Source organism: Lethenteron reissneri, chromosome 44, assembly GCF_015708825.2.
Source record: "Lethenteron reissneri isolate LAM-NWPU_2019-01 chromosome 44, ASM1570882v1, whole genome shotgun sequence".
Classification (NCBI taxonomy): domain Eukaryota; kingdom Metazoa; phylum Chordata; class Hyperoartia; order Petromyzontiformes; family Petromyzontidae; genus Lethenteron; species Lethenteron reissneri.
In genome coordinates this window covers 3,158,134-3,185,014 of record NC_083822.1, presented here as the reverse complement: position 1 = coordinate 3,185,014, position 26,881 = coordinate 3,158,134, and the positions used below count along the sequence as shown (strand labels likewise).

Here is a 26,881-nt window from a genome sequence, read left to right as displayed (position 1 = left end):
GCGAAGGCCCCCTCCATTCCGGAAGAGGTCGCCGCCACGGTGTGTCGTGCAGCTGCCTTGTTTGCCTTCCTCCGCTGGGAGATGAGATTGGCGTGAATGTGCCTTGCAGCCCGCAATGATGACATATCCGCATCATCCTGTGCTAGGATGATGAAGTCCAAATCTTCGGCCAGCAGCAAAATTTTCTCGGCCACCATCGCATCGATCCCTTCTTCGTCCATACGCGGGAAAGCGTCTTTCGCCAATGACAGCAGGGCCGTGCGATAAGCAAGTGGCGATTCCTTGTCGCCCTTCTGCCGTTCATAGAAGAGCTGGCGACAATCGGAAGGCGGCCCATAAACCGTGGCCAGCAGCTGCAGCGCCGACTGAATCGTGGAACGTGCCGACTTGGGTGCAGCGGTGAGGGTGCCCAGGGCGTCGCCATCCAGCATCGCCGGGAGAGCACACAGCGCCTCGTTGTCCGACCAGCCCGCCATTTCTTGGTGGGCAAGGAACCGGCGCTGGAACCCCCCCCAATCGCCGTCGCTTGCTACGAATACTTGCAGGGCCGGCAGGCATTGCTGGAATGTCGGCTCCGTCTCCGAACCTCTTGCAGCATCCGTATCGCGTCCCCGTACTGTACGAGTAATGGCGGACTCTAATGGGTGTCGCGCCGTCAGTGACGTGCTGGTCGGGGCTTGGTCGGTGCTGGCGTCCGATGGTGGTGACGTTGCAACCCCTGATAGGCAGCCACTGCGACCCGCCTCCGCCGATGACGTGGCGGCTGCTGGCTGGGCTCCGTCCCCCGCGTGACGAGCTGGGGCTCCTCCCTCTGCCCCTACTGTCTTTGTGGCGGGAATTTCGAGTCTCCTCTCTGTTGTAAAGGCGGGAGTTTCTGGCGGGCGTTGTCCATCTTCCCGCCGCGTCGCTCCTCCCGGCCCCAGGCGAGTTATTTGTTCCAGCATGGCGGCCGTTGCATACAGGAGCTCCGCCAGCCGCGAGTGAGCCAACGCCAACTCGTCAGTCGACGTCCCGGCCCTCTCCGACGACCCCGCCGATGTCGGAGCCGGCAGCGGTTGTGCAGGTACGTCGGCGGTGATGTCTTGCACCGCCCCTCCCTCGTCGTCATCCTCTCCTGGGTCTTGGGCACGAGTCTTCCGTCTCGTATCCATGCTTGGACCACTTCCGATACCAGATGTAGTAAGTTCGAGGAGACGATGTCGAAGTTGAGGCACACTCTGTTTATTAACCCAGGGACAGGCACAATAGTTGAAGGGGTATCGGCCCCTTTCACCCGTACTATGGGAAACCCACCCTAGTACTAAGCCCTCTGTCCTATTCCCCAGTCCTCCTCTACTGGGCTACGGGAGGCTGACTGATCTGGCCCTGGCAAGCACAGATCTCGGCACCAGCTAACCAGCCTTGCCCTGATAAGGGCAGCGGTCTGGAAGCTTTTGGGCCACGCCGCTGGCTTACCCGGCTTGGCCCTTATAAGGACGGCGAGACCGGGGAGTCCCAGGGCCTAATCTCCGAGTCTTGGATCTTCACTGGTCAGCTTCGTGTCGAACTGCCTCGAGCTCTTTGGGTCTCCACCTTTTATAGGGATCACCTCCGAGGGCTGGGGGCGTGGGCAATAACGGATGCGGACGTCGGTGTGACCACCCGTGTATGTGAGTGCCGACACCCCTGTGTTTGTTGTCCGCCGTTTCTCCCGTAATAATCCCTACAAATATAAACCCACAGAAATTCGGCTTTGTGTTATAATAAGTGTGCAAATACATTATGTACCAGCTGATTATGATTTTAATTGTAGAAAAAAAACTTAACGACTTGTGTTGTATCACGTTTTTACATGCTAATTTATATAAATTAACATACCAATCGCATATAAGTCACATTATATTTTCATATATGTATGTGTCTATGTTGAACTTCTTTCGCACCGTGCATAACCAACCATGCTAATCGGAGGTACAGCACATTTAAACGTCGTGTTTATATGGCTTCATATTCCTATGAATTCACCTTCATGTTTGTGGATGAATGCCTCTAATTAGAGTCACAGCGAAAGTCTTTGGATAATTACCAGTTTTTCAATGAAGTGGGATGAAATGCTAATCACATCAAGGTATCACTTTACATGAGTTTATGACTCTATAATGAAATAGTTAATTGGAATAAACATTAAATTTTAACTAAATTACGAGTTTTATTTTGTAAGTGCCTTTCGTCGAAATGTACAGTATTCTTTGTATATTTTCTTCAACAACAAAAAACACAAGGCATTGCTCAATTTGGCGTTGCATTTGGTGAGCAGCCTTGTTTGTGTGCGTGTGTTCATTGGATAGAGAGACCTTTGACAGGCTATGGGTTCAGTGTGTTTAAAGCCTTTGGGGAATCTAGATGAATGTTTATGGTGCACGTTTTAATTTTCACATTACTGCCAGCACTTGTGTGATTTCTCCAGCAGTGTGCATTAGAAGGCATTGCCCACAGAGGGAGCCATGTGCTGCATAGTACAATGCTATAGACTTCATGCTGCTGGTTATGTAAGAGTGGTGGTCACAAAAAACATTAAATACACGATGAAGTTATGTAAAACAAATCACAATGTATGCAGCGTACACTATTTTAAAATAATGTACCTAATTTAATTGTTCGTCTTTAAATGCGTATAGCTTTTAAACATTAACCTGTGCCAATTGTGATGATTATGCAACGACAAAAAAGCTAAATTGCGCGAATACAAATATCAGTTATATTTAATTAAGTATTATCATTGAAGGACGTTACTTGAGCTGGAAACAATAACGTATTTGTGAAACGTCAAAACGGTTGAAATCGTCAGGCGCATTTCATCACCTAATTTAAATTACAGCATAATAAAGTTGAAAAACAAGTTCGAAAATACGGGGGGACGGGTGGGAGGGAAATTAAAAAAGCATTCAATCTTTGAAATCGTAACTCATTCGCCAGAATCATTCTCTTACACCAATTTTTTTTATGAGATTTAGTCTCCCAAAAAAAAATGGGCCGGCTAAATAAGACGTATTGATTGAAGGACTGAGCAAATCAAAGAAACCTTACACCGTACCTGGGATTAGTGGTGCGTGTTTTAGAGCGGCGTCAATGGGGCCCTCAGTGCTGCTGCTGCTGCTGCGGTCGCTGGGAGGGGGAGGCTTGCCCCGGCGTCAGGTACCCGGCGGCCACTGCAGCCGCCTTGGCTGCGCCCTGGCCGGGCAGAGCCGCCTCCATCACGGCAGTGGTTGTGCGCACGTGATGGATGATCTTCCCCTTGCACTTCTCCCCCTCCTCCCCTCTGCCCGCACCTAATGAACTGCGGCCTTTGATTAACTACACGGCCCCCCCCCCCTCCTCCTCCAGCGCCAGACCCCCCCCGCACCCCCCCAGCACACCGAGCCGCTAATGCGCTAAGCGCATCGAGCCGAGTGACTGCAGTCTATGTAGGGGCTTTTCATTATTTATTTCGTATTTACATTAAACCCGCGGTGCTAAATGTTTAATCAACACCCACTTGTTAATTGTTTTCTTGTGGATCGCATGATTTCGTCGCGTGCGTTCGGGATGCTATGGGCCGGGTTATTACCACTTGGACTGCATGTGTAGCAAACATAAATAAACCGATTGCAGTCGATAATAATACTACTGTATATCCCTTTAGCCATCCAGCGTAGGGCGAATGCCTCCCCATGCTGTGTTGGTCTTTGGGGTTGTTTGACTATAGTTCTCCATGCCGCTGTATGCGGGTGGTGAAGGGGGCAGGCTCCCGATTCCAGTTCAGATATCAGTCGCCACTGATGCTGGCCGTGGCCCGGAATCGAACTCAAGTGTCTCCAGCTCCACGGCGCAGTGCGCTGCTAACCGCCACTCACTGCACCAGTGGTTCCCAATCTGGGCTGCACGCACCCCCAGCGGGGGCGAGGCATGGCCAGATTTTTTTAGAAGGTAAATCGTCGAAACATTAATGAAGCACGTGATTACACGTGCTTTGTTTCACCACAACGTATGTATTTATTAACATTCTACATGTATTAACGATTGAGGCTGCAGTAAACGATAAGGACCACTGCACTACACAACTGGACCATCGCAACTTTAGTTTTCCTCCCCAATGTGCAATTTATTTGCTATTTAGCTATTTCATATTAACATCGATACCTTATGAGCATCTCTTCCCTGACTACTGGCTTATAATTATATTGTTTTGAAAAACACGTTTCGTGCTGTGCTTGCCGAAGTAAAATCAACTTTGGTACTCGCTTGTGAATTGTCTGAACACGTTACAAATGTATTCATCGGTGTCAAGAATAGGTCGCATTTTATTGTGCCATACTTCAAATTGCATTAAAGTGTTATAACGGGGTTGCAAGAAAGTTGCAAACTATACCATAAATAAGCCAAATAGCTTTCATCCTGGTTAGGGTGCAACATTGCAGCCCGATTATCCTAAGCAGACGATGTTTATTGTTGTGGTTTAATTTATGGCATTAGTCCAAGGTGACACTTTTTAGATATCCTTTAAAACAGTCATTCAGCAGATTTGCAAAGATGGTTCATCTACTTCCAGTTCATGACAATGTACGCCTTGGAAGATGAAGTCTCGAGCCAGATATTACTTTTTGTTCATATTCTTTTTTTACAGGACAATGTCATTCCACTCGTGCTCATGTTAGCTCAAGAGGCTTTTTGAAAGATGGCACAATTTGTATCCATTCCACCATTATGGCAAGACATACCACGCAATGATGCAATGTGTTATTGTTCACGAGGGGGAGGAAAAAAAACACGCTGTGGTATGCGCTTGGCCCATATGCAGCTCTCAGAATGTCATGTTGTTTTCAAAATTCACTACTGAGTAATATTTGGATAGGAAAAAAAATCCAAATGCACAAAGGATGCCGGCTTATTTAACTCTAATACCGGTAACATTATTACACTTGCCTGATGTGCCAAACGTTTCTTAAAAATGCGTGTGCCAAGAAAAAAACACTAAAAAAAAATTTGATTCTGTTAAAACCATATAGAAAGAATGTATTCCAGGAACATTAAAAGCCATTGAAATTGTTACCAAGTTTCCAACTTAAAATTGCATAGTGTAACTGATTTGGAAAATAAATAAATATATACACAGTATATCAAATCGTGAAAAAAAAAAATTCACGAGGGAATGTAAAGGCCTAATTGAATATATGAATAATGAGCTCGTCGCATGCAGTTTTTTGCGTGTGCAATATTTGCTGCCTCATTTGCAATTCTCTCTTTCATTGCTACATTTCACAACAGTTGCTTGTTAATAGGAGGTCATTGTTTACGTCAAAGAGTACACAGTGCCATGAAATGTTCTGGTTTTGTGCGCTTTTTTTTAAGTGAGTGCTACAGCGCCCCTTCACGCGAAGCCATGCCGGCTTATGTGCAGAGAACGTGGCAGCGGTGCTCGCCCTGCGATCGCTCGCGCACACCACACCTCGTTGACGTGCCCCCGCTAGGCAGAGCTCCAGAGGCAGAGCGCTAGAGGGTGACTTGGCCTACCCTTCTACATTGGCCACATGTCTTGGAAGTGGTGGGTGTACCCACACTCTACCCCACCACGTGTGAGTCTCTTGATCGACTCGCTGTGATGTTGCCCGTTTACGCCGCTGGGTGGACAGAGGCGATTGGGGGGGGGGGGATTTAAGAAACTTGGCCCGTCCTTTGATATGCCGCGCCGAAAGATCGAACTGTCGACCTCTGGTGCACTGACTGTTACACCACGGCAACATCTGCTAATATTTGAATATTAAAATGTCTTTTCAGCTTGGGCTGAGAAAGATGGGGTTTTTTCCCCAAAGAATATATTCCATTTTTTGATCCACACAATGTGCCATTTATGTGTGCGCCGTTACAGTTTGGGGCTCTTTGTTTGCAGCATTATTATTCAAAATAATCTAATCACCAATGAATGTGTGCACACACACACATCATGCATCTGTGTCTGTACCTTTTCATACATATTTAAAGTCAGGTTATTCCCGTCATGTAATGGTTGGCGCACTGAACTGCCAATACGGAGGTCACCGGTTCCATTCCCCCCACATATGTCCACCCAACAGTCTAAACGGGCACACCACAGATAGCTGATCGGCATGTCACGTATAGTGGGGTAAGAGGGTACCAAAGTGGCAAGATGTTAACTCCCTCGCCTGATAGACATGTAGTCGTGGGTTCGATCCTGACCATTATGCCTGAATATTTGGAGTTTGCATGGTCTCCCCGTGGTCGCGTGGTTTTTTTTTTTCTCCAGATCACCCGGGTGTTTTCCTCCACAATTAGAAACGTGCTTTTAGAGTATTTTGCTGCGTTAAATTTCCACGCGATAAGCCACTGTCGTTGAGCTATCATTTGTGGCCAGGTCACTTCTGTAAAAGAGCTATATAGCTCAGTGGGCCTTACCTGGCAAAATACAAAAAAAACGCAATTTAATAGTTTTAGCAGAGTGCGGGCATTCTCACCTCTACCAAGACCTCTGGCTCGTATCAAAGCGAAGTCAACATAACCTCAAGAGGGACTCCAGAGTAGAGGCCCCGACATAGAGTATATGGCTACTCTATGTAATACGCAATCGTGGCTCGTGGACCATCGACTTACCCTTGTGAAAATCCCCAGGTATATTCCAAAATTGATGTTAAACATCCGACATGTAACTTGTACGACTTGAATTAGCAGTTTAATATTTTCCTTTTCTCCATATAGTTTTCAATTGATTCTAAGTAGATTTTTTTTAAATAGCAGGTTTAACCACTGTAAACTGCATGTATCACAAATGCATATTTTGCCAGTGCCAGCCCTTTTTTTATGGGAATAAATTGTTAAACTGTAAAATCTTCAAGGGGTGGTGGGGGGGGATCCGTTGTGCAATCTGGGGCCACTTGAAGGCATTCACAGCATGTGGAATGTATCACGACATAAAAATGGTATTGTCATCATCAGGCGCCACTTCATACGAATTCAAAGACCTAACTGCACACCGAGTCTCGTTGACACTCAGGCGCGTGCACATGTGTTACGTTAACGTCATAAATCTTGCTTTCTCTTGCTCATCCTTGGGCGTTACATTAATCACGAGCCCTGAAGTTCGCGTGACTATTTGCGCGCTAAATTACTGCCAGGGGTTATGTACGGCCCCTTCGACGTCTCGTGCGTCACGATCAGAGGAATCTGGGTTCAATTCCAGCCTCTAAGGCCCTGTGTTTTTAATAACAATTCCAATTAATGTCTCCGTGGGTAGGTGGGTCCCCTGGGTTGGCTTGACCCAAAGTGAGCACCAGGTAGTCATTTGGCCTGTGTTGGAGAAGCACAACAATTATGGCGAAGTTCGACTATAATTTTGCATAATTTTTATTTTGCCAAAACCTTTTACCTTGTTTTTATGTTAATCTGAGTTTGTATTCTGTTTCAGCGGGTCTCAAAAATGTGGGTTGCTGTCTCAATGGGTTTAAATAATATTAGGATGATGACAATGATGAATATCGTAACACAAAACAATAATTAGCGTTGCTGTGGAAAATATGAATAGCAACATAGATAAGCAGACAATATTTCTTTTTCACATATCTTTCTCTCCAAACAAAACCAATGAAATATATTTTACGCAATTTATGCAACCCAATTATAGATATTTTTACAGATATGCACGTTCATATATTGTATTTAATGGGAGGGTTCAAAATATGTTAAGGATTAATTGTTAAGACAACGCCAGACATATTGTGGTTTCCCTATCTTTAGTAATAATCCTGTAAATATGCGCGCTCGTACCTCCGAGTTTAAATCAAACGTGGCCACACGGTGGGCTGCGGTGTAAATTAAGATCCCTTGCACTCGTTGGGTTTCAGCTGAGAACACCGTCGACATCGCAGAGCCGACTATCGCTCTGAGTAAAGTGTCGTGTCAAGATAGGCCTCACAACTCATGCAGAGTGCACCGCTACCAGTGAGGCTTGCTCACAAAGAACGCCATTTGTTTTGCCCTGCCACTGTTTTTCGTGCGCTCTTTGGTTTCTTACGATTCTTCAGATCCTCCTTTGCTATTGACTCCCCCCCCCACCCCCTTGACCCTTGCTTATGAACCTGCGGGGCTCATGATTTCTAGACACACGAGCCACCCTAGTTGCCCTCTCAGCACGTTGGTTTTTTTTGGGGGGGGGGGGCAATTCCTGCTGACTATTTGAGAGGTAAAATTTTGACTTAAAACTTTCGTGACTGCAGGAATTAATATTCTTTGGTTCTTTAGGTAAAATCACGTAGATAGAAAATAATAATAAAAAATGAAGTGAATAAAATAAAAATAATTAAAAATAATAATGTAGACTGTATCCTGGTTCTTAATCGGAGTGAGTGTACTGGCAGTCTATAATTTATACTGTAGCCTGGTTATTAAGAACCAGGCTGCAGTCTACATTAGTCTTTTTATTATTAGTTATTATTTATTTATTTTATTTGCTTTATTTTTATTATAATTTTTTCTTCTACCTACGTGACTTTACCAAAAGAATCAAATAATATGCGAACCTGAATTTAAAACGTATTTGTTTTTTTACTTAATTTCCAACGGCGCGTAAAGTTGAGTTTCATTTGGTTAGTGTGTGTGAGGGTGCGTGAGGGTGCGTGCGTGTGTGTGTGTGAGGGTGCGTGAGGGTGCGTGTGTGTGTGTGCGTGAGGGTGCGTGAAGGTGCGTGCGTGTGTGTGAGGGTGCGTGAGGGTGCGTGCGTGTGTGTGTGTGAGGGTGCGTGAAGGTGCGTGCGTGTGTGCGTGTGTGAGGGTGCGTGCGTGTGTGTGCGTGCGTGTGTGTGTGAGGGTGCGTGCGTGTGTGTGCGTGAGGGTGCGTGAAGGTGCGTGCGTGTGTGTGAGGGTGCGTGAGGGTGCGTGCGTGTGTGTGTGTGAGGGTGCGTGAGGGTGCGTGCGCGTGTGTGTGTGAGGGTGCGTGAGGGTGCGTGCGTGTGTGTGAGGGTGCGTGAGGGTGCGTGTGTGTGTGCGTGTGTGAGGGTGCGTGCGTGTGTGTGTGTGGGTGCGTACGTGTGTGTGTGTGGTTGCGTGCGTGTGTGTGTGGGTGCGTGCGTGTGTGTGTGGGTGCGTGTGTGTGAGGGTGCGTGTGTGTGTGTGTGAGGGTGCGTGCGTGTGTGTGAGGGTGCGTGCGTGTGTGTGAGGGTGCGTGCGTGTGTGTGTGTGAGGGTGCGTGCGTGTGTGTGTGTGAGGGTGCGTGCGTGTGTGTGTGTGAGGGTGCGTGTGTGTGTGTGAGGGTGCGTGCGTGTGCGTGTGCGTGAGGGTGCGTGTGTTTGTGTGAGGGTGTGTGTGTGTGTGAGGGTGCGTTCGTGTATGTGTGTGAGGGTGTGTGTGTGTGTGTGAGGGTGCGTGCGTGTGTGTGCGTGAGGGTGCGTGTGTTTGTGTGAGGGTGTGTGTGTGTGTGAGGGTGCGTGTGTTTGTGTGAGGGTGCGTTCGTGTATGTGTGTGAGGGTGTGTGTGTGTGTGTGAGGGTGCGTGCGTGTGTGTGCGTGTGTGCGTGAGGGTGCGTGAGGGTGCGTGCGTGTGGAGCCGTGGTGGGCAGCGGTGGTGTAGCGGTTAGCGCTACGCTGCGCCACGAACCCGGCGACCCGAGTTTGATTCCAGCTCACGGCCAACACCATTGACGATTATCTAAACCGGTCCTGGGCCTCCCCTAGGTCGACTCAGCCTCAAATGAATGCCTGGTGCGGTGTGTAAAAAAACATCGCCACTGGGGAGACAAAAACGGCCAGGCGTGGCGTTGGCCACCCACCCCCTCGTGTGCCGTGCCGACCTTCATAGGTGCTCGCAAACAGCACTTGCCCCAACAGTCTGTTAAGGCTATACGGGGGACATTTGTCTTTGGTGCTGTGGGTAGCAGCACACTGCGATATGATCCCAGCTACTTTATTTCAATTCCGAGCCATGAGAAACATGCAAGGGCTACCTGGTGTAGTGTGTGAACATTGGCTCCCAGTGCTCGCCAAGCGAGCCCATTACACTGCACTCGTCCCCGAGTTAAATGGGGGAATCCTTCTTTTGTTTGTATGTGGCCAACAATGTAAACTAAGATGTCAAGGCATGGCCCATCAAATAAGCACAACTCCAGTGTATTCATGCAGTGTTATACACTCGAAAATTTGCAGTAGGTATAAGTTGTTGTAGACCTTGACATTGATGGCTTAAGTGTATTAAATAACCAAGAAAAGCAGAAACTTACCTTTGAGGCCACTTCTATGTAACTCCTGGGTGCACAACTCAATCAGCGGGTAGTAACTAATGACACGCAAAGCTCTTTATTTTACTTCTCTTTGGCTGAATCCAATTTTTTAATGTGTGAGTCTGTGTGCATGTATGTGGACTGGAGCGTTGTGGGGAGCGGTAGTGGCTAGTGTGTTGAACCTGGTAACCTGAGTTCGATTCCTGCTCATGGCCAACATTATTGAAGATTATCTGAACTGGTCTTGGGCCTTCCTTAGGTCTACTCAGCCTCAAATGAGTACGTGGTAAAATGTGTAAACATCACTACTCGGGAAACAAAGGTGATCAGGTATGGTTGCTGGCCACCCACCCATTTGTGTGCCATGCCGGCCTTCATAGGTGCTCCACACTAACAGCACTTGCCCCAACAGTCTGTTAAAGGCTATGAGGGGGATCTTTGTCTTGGGCTGAAGCGTAGTGGTTAGCATACTGCGTCACGAACACACGGCAACCTGGCTTCGATTCCAAGCCACAGCTGACATCAGTGGCGAGTGATATCCGAGCCGGTCCTGGGCCTCTCCTGGGTCAACTCAGCTGTGTATTTAGTACCTGGTGCTCTGTGTGAACATCATTACTGGCAAGACAAATGCAGCCTGTGCTGACGTTCATAGGTGCTCACGAACAGTAAATGTCCCAAAATTCTACATTAGGCTACGTGGAGAGTTGTTTGTCTTTGTACAAACGTGTGAATTGGTGTGAGTGTGTAACATATGTCTTCAGAACAAACACGGCAAGCCTCAAACATGATGATGTGTAAACACCCAGAGCTTCTCGATGCCAGGCTGCCAGTAATGCAAGTCTTGTCATTCTCATTGTACTTTTGCATTATCCATGTTGTCAGGTTTCTATTGGAATAATAAGAATGTCCTTTATTTATCCAGAAAACCGTGGCTGAGATCAATGCTTTCTATCAGCAGGGTCCTGATACATTGGGCTATTTGGGCACTAACATTAATGAGGGTTTGGCCTTCAGTAAAATTAATGATTGCGCTATGAATTACAAATTGAAGCTGTTTGTTTTATAGGCACACACCATTTAGATTAGACCAGCTTTTCCTTTTTTTCCCTCATTGAAGAAATGGATGGAGTGTCTGACGTAATTATAGACTGTGCAAGGCCAACTTCTGTAGATTGTTCTCGAAAAAAAGTACGCAAAATGAGCCCTTGTGAATGTACATGAAGCTTCTTCCATTTGGACAACTGCAGCAGAAAGGGTTAACACACTTTGAGTAAAAATAAAACCCATACATGGCAATTGATCATTTGGCTGGCTGCGAAGGCAGATCATTCTTCCTCATGAATATGGCTTGACACGAGTATTTTTCCACATCAGGGCTGATATATCAGTGTGCGCTGTTGGCAGGTTGTCCTTTTTTTTCGACTTCAAGGTATGGTTCCAAAAATGTTCTTTATATATGTGTGCGCATGTGGGTGCAAAGCGCTCGCCTGCGCCGCGCGTGTTTACGTGTGTTTAGTACACACGTGGTATTTCTATATATGGTTACCTGTTTAGGGCTCACGCTGAAGGCTCTCCGTTGAGGCAATGGTTAAGGCGTACACCATGGGCACACAAAGTAACGTTCTAGTTCAAAACGTGGGGTTGAGGAATGTTCAATTAACGTCCACTCCCAGAGTATCCCTTTTAATATTCGCATGATGTTGTCGTATTGTTCCATATCACAGAGTGTTTATGATATTTTGTAAGACAGACATTCTGCATGTTTTTTTAATGTAAATTCAAACGTGACCAATGTTTGGTTGTACATCATTTTAATTTGCTAAATGTGTAACGTAAAAAGTATATTCATTAAACGCGCTGCGTAATAGTAGCAAACGCATTTTAATAGAAAACTAGGTGTATATACTATTTACAGATTTGTTTGAGTCTGTGTGTGTGTATTTTTGCGTGTGGGGAGCGATAGTGTAGTAGTTAGCGCGCCACGCTACGAACCCGGGGACCCGAGTTCGATACCCGCTCACGGCCAACAACAGTGACGATTATCTGAACCGATCTGGGCCTCCCCTAGGTCGACTCAGCCTCCAATTAGTTCCTGGTGCGGTGTGTAAACATCACCACTGAGGAGACAAAGGCGGCTGGGCGTAGTGCTGGCCTTCCACCCCTTCGTGTGTTGTGCCGGCCTTCATAGGTGCTCACTAACAGCACTTGCCCCAACAGTCTGTTAAGGCTATACGGGGGATCTTTGTCTTTGGTGCCGTGGGTAGCAGCACACTGCGATATGATCCCAGCTACTTTATTTCAATTCCGAGCCATGAGAAACATGCAAGGCCTACCCGGTGTAGTGTGAATATCGGTCTCCACTAGGTCGACTCAGCCTAAAACGAGTACCAGGTGAAGTTGGTAAACATCGCCACTGGACAGACAAAGGCAACCGAGCATGGTGCCGGTCACCCAACCCCTCGTGTGCCATGCAGGCTTTCATAGATGCTTGCTAACAGCACTCAAAACAGTCTGTTGTGGCTAAATGGGGGAATCTTTGTCTTTGTGTGTCTCTAATATATGCGTGTAAGAAGTAAAGGCTAAAAATGCCAGTTGCTTTAAACACTCTGTGATCCTCTGGTTTAGGGCTTGCTGTCAGAGCATTTCAAGTCTTCTCGCTCTCGTGTTATGGTTTCCAGAGCATCCCACAAACCCCCCTGTGGGAATGCATCAAATAAGCGGAGCTATTCAGCGAAGTCAAATGGGAGAGCTCCACAGCTATCATCTCGCATTGCTGACGGAAACGCTGCTTCAAAAATAGGCTGCTCTGAGGAGTCACTACAAAGGGGCCGCTTTTGCGTGCCCATGTCAATAATGATCTTGTTGTGCCCTGAGTGCTACACGATTTCAGCGACATCTTTGGGCACGATGTGAATTCCGGACATAGACAGTGCGTTATTGTAATTCGCCTGTAATTATTTTACGTGCAATTTAATTTTGTCAGAAATGTATTGTATACAAATGCGCACGCCTGTTACTCTGTTGCTAATTACATTTTCCATTCTCCCATTGATTTTCTGTGCAAATTGATCTAAACAAGAACTATTATTGTAAAAAAACTGACATTTGTAACCTTTCAAGCGTATTACATAATTACCCTAGTGTTTTATTTTACATATGTACATCGATTGATATAGTTTGCATGTGGGTGAGGTTAAGTGTAAGTACTCCCAACTTGTACAATATGTCTTACCAGCATAGAAGAGTAGGCCAAATACCCTCTACAGATGCTCACTCGAGCTTCCTCTCTTGGAGACCCTTCTGCCAGCAGTGGTGAGAGCAAGCAAGTACAGGGCTGGACCTTTGACTTTTTCCGTACTCTATTTGCAGATGTTCAATTCCGTTTTGTTAGGTTTTCAAGGGACATTGTGTTGCTTCTTTAGGAACTGGGCACTGTGGTACAGACCCGCAGTCAAGAGCGTTGGATGGATGACTAGTGGACAGCGGCGAAGCTTTGAGAACCACTGAAACTCACTGGGCTGCCAGGGTAGCCAGAGATGGCAGTACAGCAAGTGGGTTGTTTCCACATACCTTTGAGTGCTACCCCTTTTTTGCATGGGTTTACGCTCATAACTCCACTTCCCTCCTACACGCACAAAACTCGAGGGCCATCCTGAGAAAAAAAAGTATTTATACGCTACTGGATAAATTAGGGGCATTATCAATATTAATTATCTGGGCATGTGTCCACTTCTTATACTTTGTTTTGGAGACACACTCGACGGCATGTTTCTGGATTGGTAAATATATATATGGGCAAGTGTGAGAGTGTGCTGGGTAAAGTTTCCATATGTCAGTTCACTGCTGGATGAAGGCCTCTGTGCTCTGTGTGAGAGAACGGCGGAGTACTTTGGGAAAGCTGAGATTAATAATGAAGAGCAAGATACCAATGTCCCGAAGGCGGAGAGACATTTTCAATCAAAATGTAGGTGACCTTCTATGACGTGAAACGGAAACGTGGACACTGACAAGTAAGATGAAACAAAACATTAAAACTGCGCAGAGAAGCGACGAGCAGATGGTCGAGGCTAACAGTGGAGTGGTAGCCGAAGGAGGGAAGATGCCTCGCAAGGACGGCCGCTTTGGAGATTCGCAGGAGCTGGACGAATTGTTGCGTTTGTCCAGCAGCAGATGAAGCATGGCTGATGAAGACGATCGCAAACAGGAATGAAGGACTTCCCGTGTACACCCCCTTAACAGATGCAACATCCACTCTGATTGTGCTATGCACATTTCCCGCAGTAATTATGTTAAGGTGAGAATACCGTGCATACAAATATGTCAATAAAAGGAAGAGTTTATGTATTTCATCATGCACTGACACATCTTTACCTGGGTAATGTCTTGAGGTGGCACACCTTGGATTGCACCGGTGTCCAGACGGCCCAAGTGATGCACGCATCGCGCAACGGCGCGTGTACAAACAATATCAAACGAGGCGGTAGGTGGCTTACAATTGGTATCGGTGAGATGTTTAGTTATATATTTAAAATGTAAATATGGGCAAGAATTCTGGGGAGGGGGGTCGGGGGTGGGGGGCGGCCTCATGGCTAACGGGCTGGATTTGCGAGCTTTTTTGAAAGAACTTTAAGCGTTTTTTTTTGTTGGACACCCCGCGCTGAAAATTGTTGGCAGCGCCTTTCAGCGTTGGGGCCAACGGGGCACCCTCTCAGGCATGGCTGGAGCCGTCTCTCTGAGGCTTGGCGGCCTCTTGTCTGGGTTTCCTTGCCTCATTGTGCGCACATGTGCTGCCGATTTAGGCCGCCTCTCTCCCTCTCTCTCTCTCGCTTTTTTGTGTGTTTTATGTTTTTGGCTGAACGTTTGGGAGAGCACCAAGAAGGTAGTTATCTTGTTATCTGTCCGTGGTCCCGTCCAAAATCTACTTTTTTTTTGTCTCGGTGCCAGATAAAAAAAAGGTGACTTCCACCTGAGTGATGAATTCCACATTCTTCCCGGTTGCATGCTGGGGGATTTTTTTTCATTCCACGATGCCAAAAAAATTAATATAATTATGATGATAATGGAAATGCATTATTGCAGCAATACATTAATTTCGTTCTATACCTATGCTTTAAACGTAGCATTTATTTCAACGTAAAAAAAAGATTCATGTTTTACTGAATTACTGAACCCTCTTTGCGCTAAATTAAGCAATGCCACTTTTTCAACACTTCCCCGTAGGCTAGCAAAGTAGATCTACATTTCACGTGTCGAGGTTTATTTTGTAGCGTTGCTTAAACTCAAGCTCCAGTGTTATTCAAACAAGACGAGCCTCTTGGTTAAATTAAAAACGACCCTCCCCCCCCCCCCCCAACGCGTCTTCACAAGTGCGACGAAGAAGAATGTATAATTAGCGTCGTTCTACGAGAGGGAGGAGGCTTGGTAAAAGAGCCCACATTGAGCCCTCTCTGTTATGAAGTGTGCAGGGAACATCTCCATGGCACTGCGATTTTGTTTCCCCGGACGTGTCATACCTGGAGCTAGGGTTAGCGATCGGGGTCACTCCGAGCCCCTATGCGCGAGAACGCCTGAAGCGTGGATGCGGTGCCACGTGTGGGTGCGGTTGAGGCGAGTGTCACAACGAGACTGTCCCCCCCCCCCAAAGGCGGCTGTGACGCGGGGCCTGTGACAGCTGTGCTGGCACCAATGACAGACTGCTTCTGCCCCTGTCTGTGTGAAAGACCTCTCCACGAGTGGCGCTCCTCCTTATCGCGGCAGGAATCTGCGTGGAAGTCTCGCTGAGAAATGGCCAAAATGTTCCCACGAGCTGCCGCGCTGAGCGTGCGCCTTGTTGTTGGCTCCGTCGCTGCCCTCGCCGCCCTCCGCCAGGTCACGTCGCGTGCAATTGTGCAACCTTTATGACAACAATTATAGTAATCATAAAATCGATATCAAGATTGATGTGGTCACAAATATTTTGGGGGGTGGGGGGATGCAAGGTGTGAAGGGGGGCGAGTACAGTTTGTTTTTGAGTTACTGTACGCGACTCACAATGGGGAAGGTTGCGAGTTCAAATTCCAGTCGGAGGTCAAGTCGGCCCAATCATTCTCCCTGCGGGTAATAAAATGGGTACCACTTTGTGCGCTGTCATCAGCGGATGTCCGACACCGCTGCTCAGGGTCACCGGCAGCGAGGAGTCCCACTCTGCACTAATCTGAGCGATGAGATAATTGGAATTTTTTTCACTCCGTTTTGAATTGTTTTCCAGCCAGCAGGATCATCTGCCCAGAACGTTGTTTTGCTGCAGGTGACTTGGGGACTTGGCTGCTAATGATCTGTGGCAGATGTCTTTACGCAGAAATATATTCACGGAACATTATTGAATTTGCCATGATGTGGTTCTACTTTAATACTTAATAGTTTGTATCAATGTATACGTGTTCCTTTTATAATGTTTAGGGGTTAGGGTTCTTCTCATTTCAAGTAAAAAAAACGCTTAAAATGTCCTGTTTTTAAAAACACACATTTCTCAGGCTTCGACACTGCAACGTGTGATCGCTAACTCGGCCTTCTCGCTCTCTCTGCTTTGGGAGAAGGGTCACCGGTCCGAGACATCAGTCTTTCCTACATTCTTCTGTTTTGAGGCGGTGTTGAAGATGAATGTAGTGAGGTTTTAGTGGGCTTGTTCTGTTTGCAACACTGCCAATGCCTTTCCTAAGACGGGACCACAGGGCATTTTTCAGGAACCGCTGATGCTTTTTGCCTTATGCTTGCGGATTTCCAACATGATAGCCGATGTCACTGGAAGACAATGACGGATGGTGATGACTTTGGCAGGCCTTCATCCAGCAGTGGATAGATTATAGTTGCTGATGATCATCATAAAAATGTGCAGCGTTCTCATATTAAAAAAAAGTATAATTTCTAATAGCGTTTCACATGTTTGTTCCTCTTAAACTCGTTTACACCAACATAAGGAGCGTTTTTTTATCACAGAGTTCCTCACCAATACAGTCGTACGTTTAAAATCTATTAAACTAAAACTATTTTTTATTTTACCAGGTAAGACCCACTGAGCAATGTAGTTCTTTTTCATAAGCTACCTGGTCACAAATGATAGCCAAATGAAGTGGCTTATCATATGGAAATTTCTAGAAGCCAAATACTTTAAATGCATGTTTCTAAATGTCGGGGGGGAAACCAGAAAACCCAGGAATAATCCACGCGACCATGGAGAGAACACGCAACCTCCAAATATACAGGCGTCAGGATCGCGATAGAACCCATGACTTCATGTATACCAGGAGAGGTAGTTAACACTTCGCAAGCACGGCACCCCTGAATAGACCACCATACAGATGTTTAAAGATGCGAAGTGCTTGCACTCATACATTAAGTATGCATCATTAATGGCATAATTCAGAGAGAGGTTCTCGAATGAAATTACTCCTTTGCAGCAAAAAGTGCTCTGGCTCGTGTTTCTCGATTGTCCACTTGTGACCGGCGCTTTGCCGGTGGGGGTGAGAGGAGAGGGATGGGGCAGTGAATGGGGCAGTGAATGGGTGGCGTTTGTGGAGGGGGAGGGAACTGACGGGAAGGTAGGGTGGTAACACATGAAAGCAACGACGCATGCCAGAAATCCCGGCAGAATCCCAAGGAACTTCCCTGCACTCAGAGTCTCAGAGTCCCTGCCCTCATTCCCCCTCCCCCAACGTCTTACTCTCACTGCCTACAGCCCTATGCCTGCTCCTGCCTGCTCCCAATCATACAAGGAGACTGCTCTGATGCGAGAGCAAAGCGTGGGTTCAGGACGTGATGGCAAATGCAATTATCGGCGCTGTCCATTGTTTCTCATGCTCGTCATCATGGTCCGCGTGCACTCGCACAAGCCATTAAATATAGGGCATTGTGTTTTACCAAAACACAATCGATGATGTGCATGGTTTGAAACACTGTTTCCTAAATCATTGTCTTTAGCATCATTGTCACTCTCATCGTGCACGATTCATAATACGGAAGTCGATAAGAGATTTCCAAAAACAATCTGGAGTTGCCTGGGGTTTCAACCAGGGATGGCATGGGCTTCATCAGGTTGGCCAAGGTAACAGATGAAGGTGCAGTCCTGTAATTTCTTGCTCAAGCCACTTGTGGTGGAAGAGCCTCCTCTAGACGGGAGCTAGAGAACATTTTCTGACGACTATTCAATGCCGATTCGGACGTTTTGGAAAAGGTGGGAGTCCCCACACTTTACCCCACCACACACAACCTGCCCATTGGCTGTGGGTGAACTTAGGCAGCGGGAGAGGCGGTTGAGATTGAATAATTTTGCCAATTTCAACTGCCCTGTCGGACGATGGAATCGAACCGGTGACCGCTGACTTGCAAGCCAGGCGCGCGCGCTGACCATTGCATCACAAAAGCATCACCTCGCCTGGGTTCCAACCGTCTTGCAAAACACCAGCCTCACGAGACACGACTCGATGTGAGTCTTCCAAAATTAGCCACTCGCCCAGCGGCGCGGTTGCCCATCAAGTCCCTGAAAACAATGTCAAAAACGAAACGCCGCCGAAGGGCGCTTGACAATGGGCTCCTGAATAATCCCCAAAGACGTCAGCATGCCGCGTTGCCAGCTTGTGCGATTGCGCGCGTGCCTCTTCAAAATTGCGTTCGCATGTCAGTTGCGAGTTGGATGCCAAAAATAACCGTGTACGTTCAAAAGCTGTCTTCTTAAACAAAATATAAAGCACTGCCAGCGTTGTCAATATATAGTTTTTTTTAGAGATGTATGTTAGGTAAAGGTGCAGCCCTGCAATTGCTTGCTCACGCCACTGCCGACGGAAGGCCCTCCACGAGAGGGGGTTCGAGAAAGCCCATCTCTTGCGGTTCCTTGGCCTGCCGATCGACTCACTGTGCTCTGTTATTTTAAGACTGTTGAGTGGACAGAGCGGGAGGGGGGGGATTTAAGAAACTCGCACCATTGTGTCAACTGGCACGCCAGGAGATCGAATCGAGGTGGCGACCTCTGGATTAAGTGCAGTGTGCTCACCATTACACCGCAGCAGCATTCCATACAATAACACATTGTAATACACTGCCTAATAAGTCACTTTGTTTGATACAAATATATAGTCGTGTACAGTTTTTTTTATATATGTAAAAGTTCCCCGTTGTTATATTCGCAATTTCGCACAGACTTTGACGCAATTATTCGTGAGTGATAACAAACATTAGGAACAATGTTCATAACGATAGAGTTTCAAATATATGTTGAATGAGCGAGTCTGTGAATTACGACAGCACAAATTGTGTACTTGAACGTCGGCTTTGTCATAATCACTTCCCTTTAAACTTGAGCCACGTTGTGCTGGTTACGGCGGCGTTCAACAGTTAAGATTTGCAGGGAGCCAAGCTTTCTTTTAGATCACGAAAATAAGTTGTAGACCGAATGAAAGAAATGAACAACTCGCCTCGCGTGCGCGCTTCCGGCCTCCGGCGCTGCGTGAGCAGAGCAATACGTGTCTTACTCACGTTGTCTCTCTCTCCCTGTTTGTGTCACTGCCGTCTTCGAGATGCGCATGTCTGGGACGTACGCAGCAGTAGCAGAGACGTGGGACCCCAAAAATAAACCCCCCACCGGTTTTGAAATGAGAATGCAGCGGATGACTCACGTCTGTGCGGAATTTATAAAGCCCAGGGTCAGATCGTGATGGGGCATGGACGCATGACGGCATTGAGAGTCTTTATATTTCTTAATCAACCCATTATGTCAGCATTAAACACAAATTCACGAAAAGAAGGGGGGGGGGGGTTGGCAGGTCAGTACCGTCAAAAGCCCCGTGTCATCGCTAACGCAAATAACTTTAAAGAATCCTACACAAACTCCATACCGAAGTGTGGGTTGACTCACAGGTAAATGTATCGACAGCTTGGTCACATCTAAGGAGATGACTCACGTGACCTGGCTTAGTCACTTCTGTTTCCCGGCACAGAATACAATCTGAACCCCGCGTAAGCATTTACAATTTATTTTGAGCGTTCTCGATGCGAGGTCTATCGCGGTCGGCACACATTTACAGTTGTCACCTTATAAACGAAAGTTAGTGATATCACAATGCTTAATGCTAATTTCAGTCATACGATCTCCTGCATGTTGTCTTGTAAATGTGTTAGCCATGTGATACACGGACACAAAAAAAGAGAAATGTAATGTCTGTGAATTTGATCCACTATCCTAGTTGTCATCATCATCATCATCACCGTTCTTACTTATTTTTACTTGCTTTTATTTATCGTGGAAAGCCACACTGAATTGTAGAACTCGGTTTCAGGAGGGTCCTGCAGTGGGCTTTCATGTTAAAATATTTTATTGAGTACTCGAATTGTAAATGTTGTGTATTTACTCTCCAACACACCGGTGTGCTGAACTGGTAACTAATTGGCATGTTTTGTTTAAGTCACAAACTTGACTAATTTGCTGTGTCAGGTGGTGACGGGTTTAAAGACGCATTTCAATTCACACTATCTAACCCAAAAGCTTTTTTTATGGATAATGAACGTTTATTTTTATACGTGTCAGAGGAAATTGAAGCACCCGGAGAAACCCCACCCATGCGAGGGGGCAATGCTCTATCTCCCATACAGAGGGAAACAGATGGCAATTAGACCACTTGCTCTACTGCCTTCTCCTGGCAAGCCAGGGTATGGCACATCCTCGATGCACACAGGAAGGGAGCCTTGCCGTGTATTTTTTGCGGTAATTCACCAACCCTCGCTGCCTCCACAGTGCCGGACTACAGGCCACGTGCAAAGCCACCACCACCCGGCTCTTTGTACCACTCAAGTCCTCAGCAGAGTCCATCCTGCTTAGCTTCAAAGATCTGACGAGATCAGGGTCCCGAATTTGGATGTTTGGCCAATTTCATTGACGAGTGTGGCGTGTTGGAGGAGAGCAGAGTACTGTGAGGAAGACCATGCATATGAGCAGATACCACCTCAAGGCTCTACACAGGTAGATTCAGAATCTTTATTCAGACCGAAGCAATCCGATGAGCTTTGAAGCTCTTTTCACAGATGGTCAGTATGGGCAGGTCAGCAAGTGACACCAGCAAACAATACAAACATACACGCGATAGGAGTGCAAGATAGAGACAAAGGTAAGCAAGTCACAAAATGTAAATACGTAATAAATGTGTTGATTATTGAAGTCTGATTTCTCAAGCTTGGGCAAGGCAGTAAAAGAACAAGAACACAGTCCCAGACCACACCAAGATAACACCACGCAGTAGTAGTCCCTCAACTAAAATGGCACACGAACATTGAGCTATCATATACAGGTAAGGATCAGAGTTACAAATCGCATTCGCAAACATCATTGTATCCAGCGCCGAACTTCCGCTTCGGGATAAACATTTTTTTTAAGGAAGATTCAGTCCACTCACCCCAGAGCCCAGTTCGGTTTGAGAGCTTCCTCAAGCCGTGTGGGCTCTACTGGTGCTCTGATCGACACAAGCGCGTGCCACCACCACCGCCACCACCAACCCGGCACCGTCAGCGGTCAACAGGGCTGGCGGTGTAACCGCGGTTCCCGTTAGATTCAACCCCGCGCTACTTTAAGGGTCCTCTTGGCCAATTTGACGGCGAGCATGAGCCGGATTTAACGGTGAGGTGGCTCGACAGGCGGTGTCCCACTCGTCATCAATTCTCGCACGGCCGCGATGGCGCGCGTGGTTGGGCCGCCGTCGCTGCTGCTGCTGCTGCTGCCGCCGGCGGCACGAGCTCTGAGCCCGTGGCAGGACGTGCGGCGTAGGCCACACTGCCCCAGCCACATGGCTCACCGTCCGCCGATTGGCCACATCAGATCCCATATCGCTCAGTGGCCCCAAAAATAGCTCCGTGGGCAACAATCAGACCCCCTACAACGTAATGGATTTAATTCGAATAAAGCTTAGCTGATTTTTTTTAATATACACATCATCGTCAGCCATCGTCTATCCACTGCTGGATGAATGCTTCCCCATGCCGTCGCTGTTTTTGCTGCTATGATCCATGTCACTGCTGCACCACGAGCTCACTTCGTCGCTCCATCTCCGTGGTTGTCGTTCCTCTGGACGCGTTTTCTCCTTCATCACCATTCCATCGCCAGTCTCAATTCAGCGGCGATCATCCCACTTCCAAATACCTGCACGGTCAAATCAGTGCCGCTCTGTGCTCATTTCAATTTTTAAAACCACGCGGTGGAAATTCGACAGTTCTATGACGAGGGTCAGTTTTTAATCTACGAGAACCGCAGTTGACTTCCCACAAATGAGTACACCATTTTATTGGCCCCATAGGTGTGATGAGTTGAGTAGACACCCTTTACCACACTGCCACCCAGCTATAGATGTAGATGCGCAATAATATGTTTGCATTTTTATTCTACATCGAATGTCTCATGTCATTGGCAGTCAATTAAGTGGATCATGTTTTGAGGAATGCACATTCAACTTGGCGGTGCACGGCGTGGGTTAAAGAGGATGGCAATCGTCGCACGGCCATGTCCACGCTCCTCAGCAGCCAGGTTCATCGCTGAGCGGGGACTTGCCAAGGGTTAACGCTGCACTCTCCCTGCTCTCGTGTGAGAAATAATAGCGGATATTGAGGCTCGGTGTGTCCATAAAAGGACATCGGTCGGGCGACGGCTGTCGAACGGGTCATTGCTGTGAGGCTGCAGAGCCATATCCGTTATGCAAAAATAACGCGTCTCTGCGGACGTTGTCTGCGTGTACATTTGTTGCCCATTGAAAACGAAGATTTTTGCAAAAGGTCCTTTTGATGCTTCGTGTCTCTTTCAAACTTTTTTTTTTAATATACAAACGCCGGACTGCGCGAGAATTGCATTTGCGAAAACAACAGGTGACGTGCAGAGAGATTGCAATCGTTGAAACCATTCGCACACGAGGGAGCATGCAATTTGTGAATGCAAAGTATTTCTCCCTCTCTTGTTTTGCAGAGCCTTGGTTCAGTGGATCGCCGTGATAGTCAGCTAAAGAGGTAAGCGATGCTTTTTTTTGCATTCATCAGGAATACTAAGTGGTCAGCGTGCACACATCGGTGTGCATGCATGCATGCATTCATGCATCGGATTTCATCTCTGCGTGCACAACTAGCAAGGATTGCCGCCAGCCTTTAGATTTCGCCCTAATTGATACAATCAATATAATGTTATTGTTGCTGCAAAGATGGGATCCGAGTGAAAAGATTAAATTCGTCTTTAATAATTGCATGCAAATAATAGATCTCTGCGAGCTTGTACGATGTGATGCATTGCAGCAAAGCAATTGCAACTGTCACGGCACTAAAATCCATGCAGAATCTGTGTTTCCTGGAGGGACAAGGCATCAGTGGCAGCACGATCAAAATTAAATGCCACGAGCACGCGCCACATCGTCTAGAACATTGTGTTCTTCTCTCGGCAGTCGATGCACCTATGAGTGCGCGCGCGTGTGTGTGTGTGTGTTCAGGGATGCGTATTGTAGCTCACGTGCATTTTATCACGCGAACATTCCTTCCCAATTTGCTAATTGTCTTCTCAATGGCACTTGGGAGTCGGGAGCGGTGGCACAGTGGTGGGCGCACCGCACTGCGAACCTGACCAATAGGAGTTTCATTCCCGCTCATGGCTAACATCAGTAGTGCTCGATATTTGTATTCTCTCGTGCTGGGGCCTCCCCTAGGTCGACTCAGCCTTAAATTAGTACCTGGTGCAGTGTGTATACATCAGCACTGGGATGGGGGCGGGGCTTGATGACAATCACACCACAATTCCCTCGTGTGCCATGCCAGCCTGAATAGGTGTTCACTCACCAGCACTTTCCACTAACACTCTATGGCTATAGGGGGATCTTTGCTGCATGCGGCTAATGTGAAAAACAAAAGAAAACCCGCTAAACATTTCTACCCAATTTGCGAATTGCCATTTAATGACACTTGGGAGTCGAGGCATTAACAGCTATCAAAGTGATGATCCCCACACAGCTGTGACCCAATGGCAGAGTACAACGCCCTGCATTGTATTCTATGCATAGGGACACAATTAAAAACAAATCCTTTTTCACCCCCCCCCCCCCCCCACTGCCAGCCCCCTCCCAAAAAAAACCCCATAAAAACTAAAGGGTAAAATGTCAAGCAAAAAAAAGAGACTTACTGGACAGTTGGGGAATTTGTAACCTTTCACTGCATAAGTTTAGGTGGTAGAAAGGAAATTGATTTGAAAATCTATGGAGATTCCACATGAAAGTATTCGGCAATAGTGCTCAATATTTTTCTTCTCTCATGCTGGGTCAACCTTCACTTTACCTCGCTCGCTTGACAAGGTTGGGGGGTTTTCTTCTTCTTCTTCGTGAAATGACCCGATTCCACTTGTGAGCTGCAATAAATGTTTATTTAATTCATTTAAAGTTTCGGTGAAATTCCTTTAAACGAATGTCGCTATTTAGTAATCGACGCGACGCTTCAGGGCCAAGGGAATGCAGCTGTCGCTCGCCACTGATGTTCGCCCTGGCCCCTTGTAAAATTCGGGTCGCCTGTTTCATAGGGTAGAGCATTAACCACTACACCACCGCTCCCCCAGAGTAATATTTTAGCACACGCCTTTTCCAAGTGAGTTAGACATATGAATCGTCAACAATGCATGTATGTATGTATGTTGAACTTCTTGTGCATTGCAGCACTTAGCCGTGCTTTGCCAGCCATGCTAGAGCTCACAAAACCTAATTGACTTATTGGTTCTCTAAAAAAACGTTAAACACGCGACGAAACTTTAATCACACAACAATGATTATAGGCACATTTTAAAATTAAATTCAGCAAATGTACAATGAATCAAAAGCCAATGCAAGACTTGTTGAAGTCACCTCGTCCTACCTGTAGTCATCTAAATCCTGACGGGTCTCAAAGTGCTTTGCAAATACCTGGCATGCAACCAGCGCATGTTGACCAGCATTAGCGGAATTAATTTTGAGGTCAGCCAGTTTCTTTGTTCAACCGAGTAAGCGAACACCAATGGAGCCCCTTCCCCGCCGAGTGTTTTGGGTGCACCCTGCAGCTTTGGAGGCGCGGGGGGAGGTAGTTCACAGCTCCTCCTGCAGGGCGCTTATTGCAATATTTTGAGCGTAAACACTGCCCGCGTGTGAGCTGGGAAGCAGCGCTCTGAGATGGGGTGGGGGCATTAATCATTCGTCAGGGTGGCAGGGGGTCGTCACAAAACTGATGAAATACAACTTTTGCTGCAATTCTAAACGGCTGTGCAAAGCCCTTTGACCCAAGTTAAATCGGGGGGATTTGAGCAAATGAATTAATTCTTATTTGAAAATCGTATTTGTAATATATTTTTGTTGTTCATAAATGCATTTGTTTACTGTCTTACACTCTGGCACAAGAACACTGCTTGGCTTGGTATATAAGTTGGCACAGATCTCCACGAGACAGGAAACCGAGTGATGGACACATTTTGCGCCTTGCCGATGTTGATACACGCCCCTACTAAATCTGTCATCTTTTCTGAAGCTCACTCGCTTTTCTCCACTGCACCAAAGGTGACTCCTTGGTCATTATGCGTTGTCCCCACAGTCAAGTTTGTTATTAGGCTCGGTCAGTAAAAATGTACTTAAAATTGCACGGATTCCAATGGAAAAACAAATTCATCACGTGGGCTGTAACGCAAATTTTCATTGGCACGCCCTGAATGGCCCGCATTATTTCAGGAGCAGTCTTTCAAGTAGTCGGGGATCTATTACTTATTGAGGGTGGTTAATTTAGCCATGACGCCAGTACACAATGGTCTACTCTTGCAATGTGGGATCTTTAATGTCCTTAAACTGATGGCATAAATGCTTCATGCATAGGGTGCTTGTGCACACCACGCACTTGCCTGTGGAATTAACAGTCTGGTTTTTAAGTCGGTGTTGTTTCAGTAAGACACATTTTAATAAGACTTCTTGCACAAACAACTTAAAATATAAATTGCTGGCATTCCAAACACCCTTAAACATTTATTAGCTTACTTTAAGTTTGCAGTAAAGCAGAATTTCTTAAATGCAATATTATGACACGACAAATGCATATAATTAACCAGAAATTGTTTCCAGTAAATCTGAGTGGAAAGTTCTGGAAATTGTGAAGAGACATTAATATCCCAAGTTGGAAAAAGGCTGTCATGCTAAATTAACCAAAAATACTATTTTCCAGAAAATGTAGTCCAAACGGTACCGTTTTTTTGTTCTCTCTCTCAAATTTGATTTGCAAAATCTTGTTAGCATTACACTCCAAGAACATTGGAGTGTTGTCAAAGCTTATCATAGGCCACTTCCAAATATAACAAATTCAATCACTCACACGTTGTACATTAGTCTCTTCTAAAAAATATAAGCCCCAATAAAAACAAGATTTAGAAGGTTTTGGTAAATTTTAAATTAGATTATCATATTCCATGTTAAAATTCACAGTGGCGTTTCTATTTCATTAAGTTCTCCTTATTCTAAGTGAATATTTTACATGATAATTTATGATAAAAAAATCACCTCTCAAAATTGTCCGTGACTCCCTGCTATGGGAATGGGGAATTTCCACGACTGGCTCAGAACCGTCAATTGGGAAGGCTGGTGACCTTTCACTTGCTTGAGCAGGA

At 46.5% G+C, this 26,881-nt stretch overlaps 1 protein-coding gene across 6 annotated transcripts in view; it reads left to right on the top strand.

The window, feature by feature from the left end:
* Positions 1-26,881, top strand: part of LOC133353469 (ankyrin repeat and fibronectin type-III domain-containing protein 1-like) — a 289,388-nt gene that overhangs the window by 158,296 nt on the left and 104,211 nt on the right. For 4 of the 6 annotated variants that reach the window (XM_061569738.1, XM_061569737.1, XM_061569736.1 and 1 more), the window contains one exon: positions 23,207-23,247. In XM_061569738.1, coding sequence (XP_061425722.1) covers positions 23,207-23,247 — 41 coding nt within the window. Of the gene's footprint in view, positions 1-22,722; positions 22,832-22,970; positions 23,110-23,206; positions 23,248-26,881 lie in introns of those variants that run through there. The other 2 variants (XM_061569742.1, XM_061569740.1) reach the window with 2 other exon arrangements.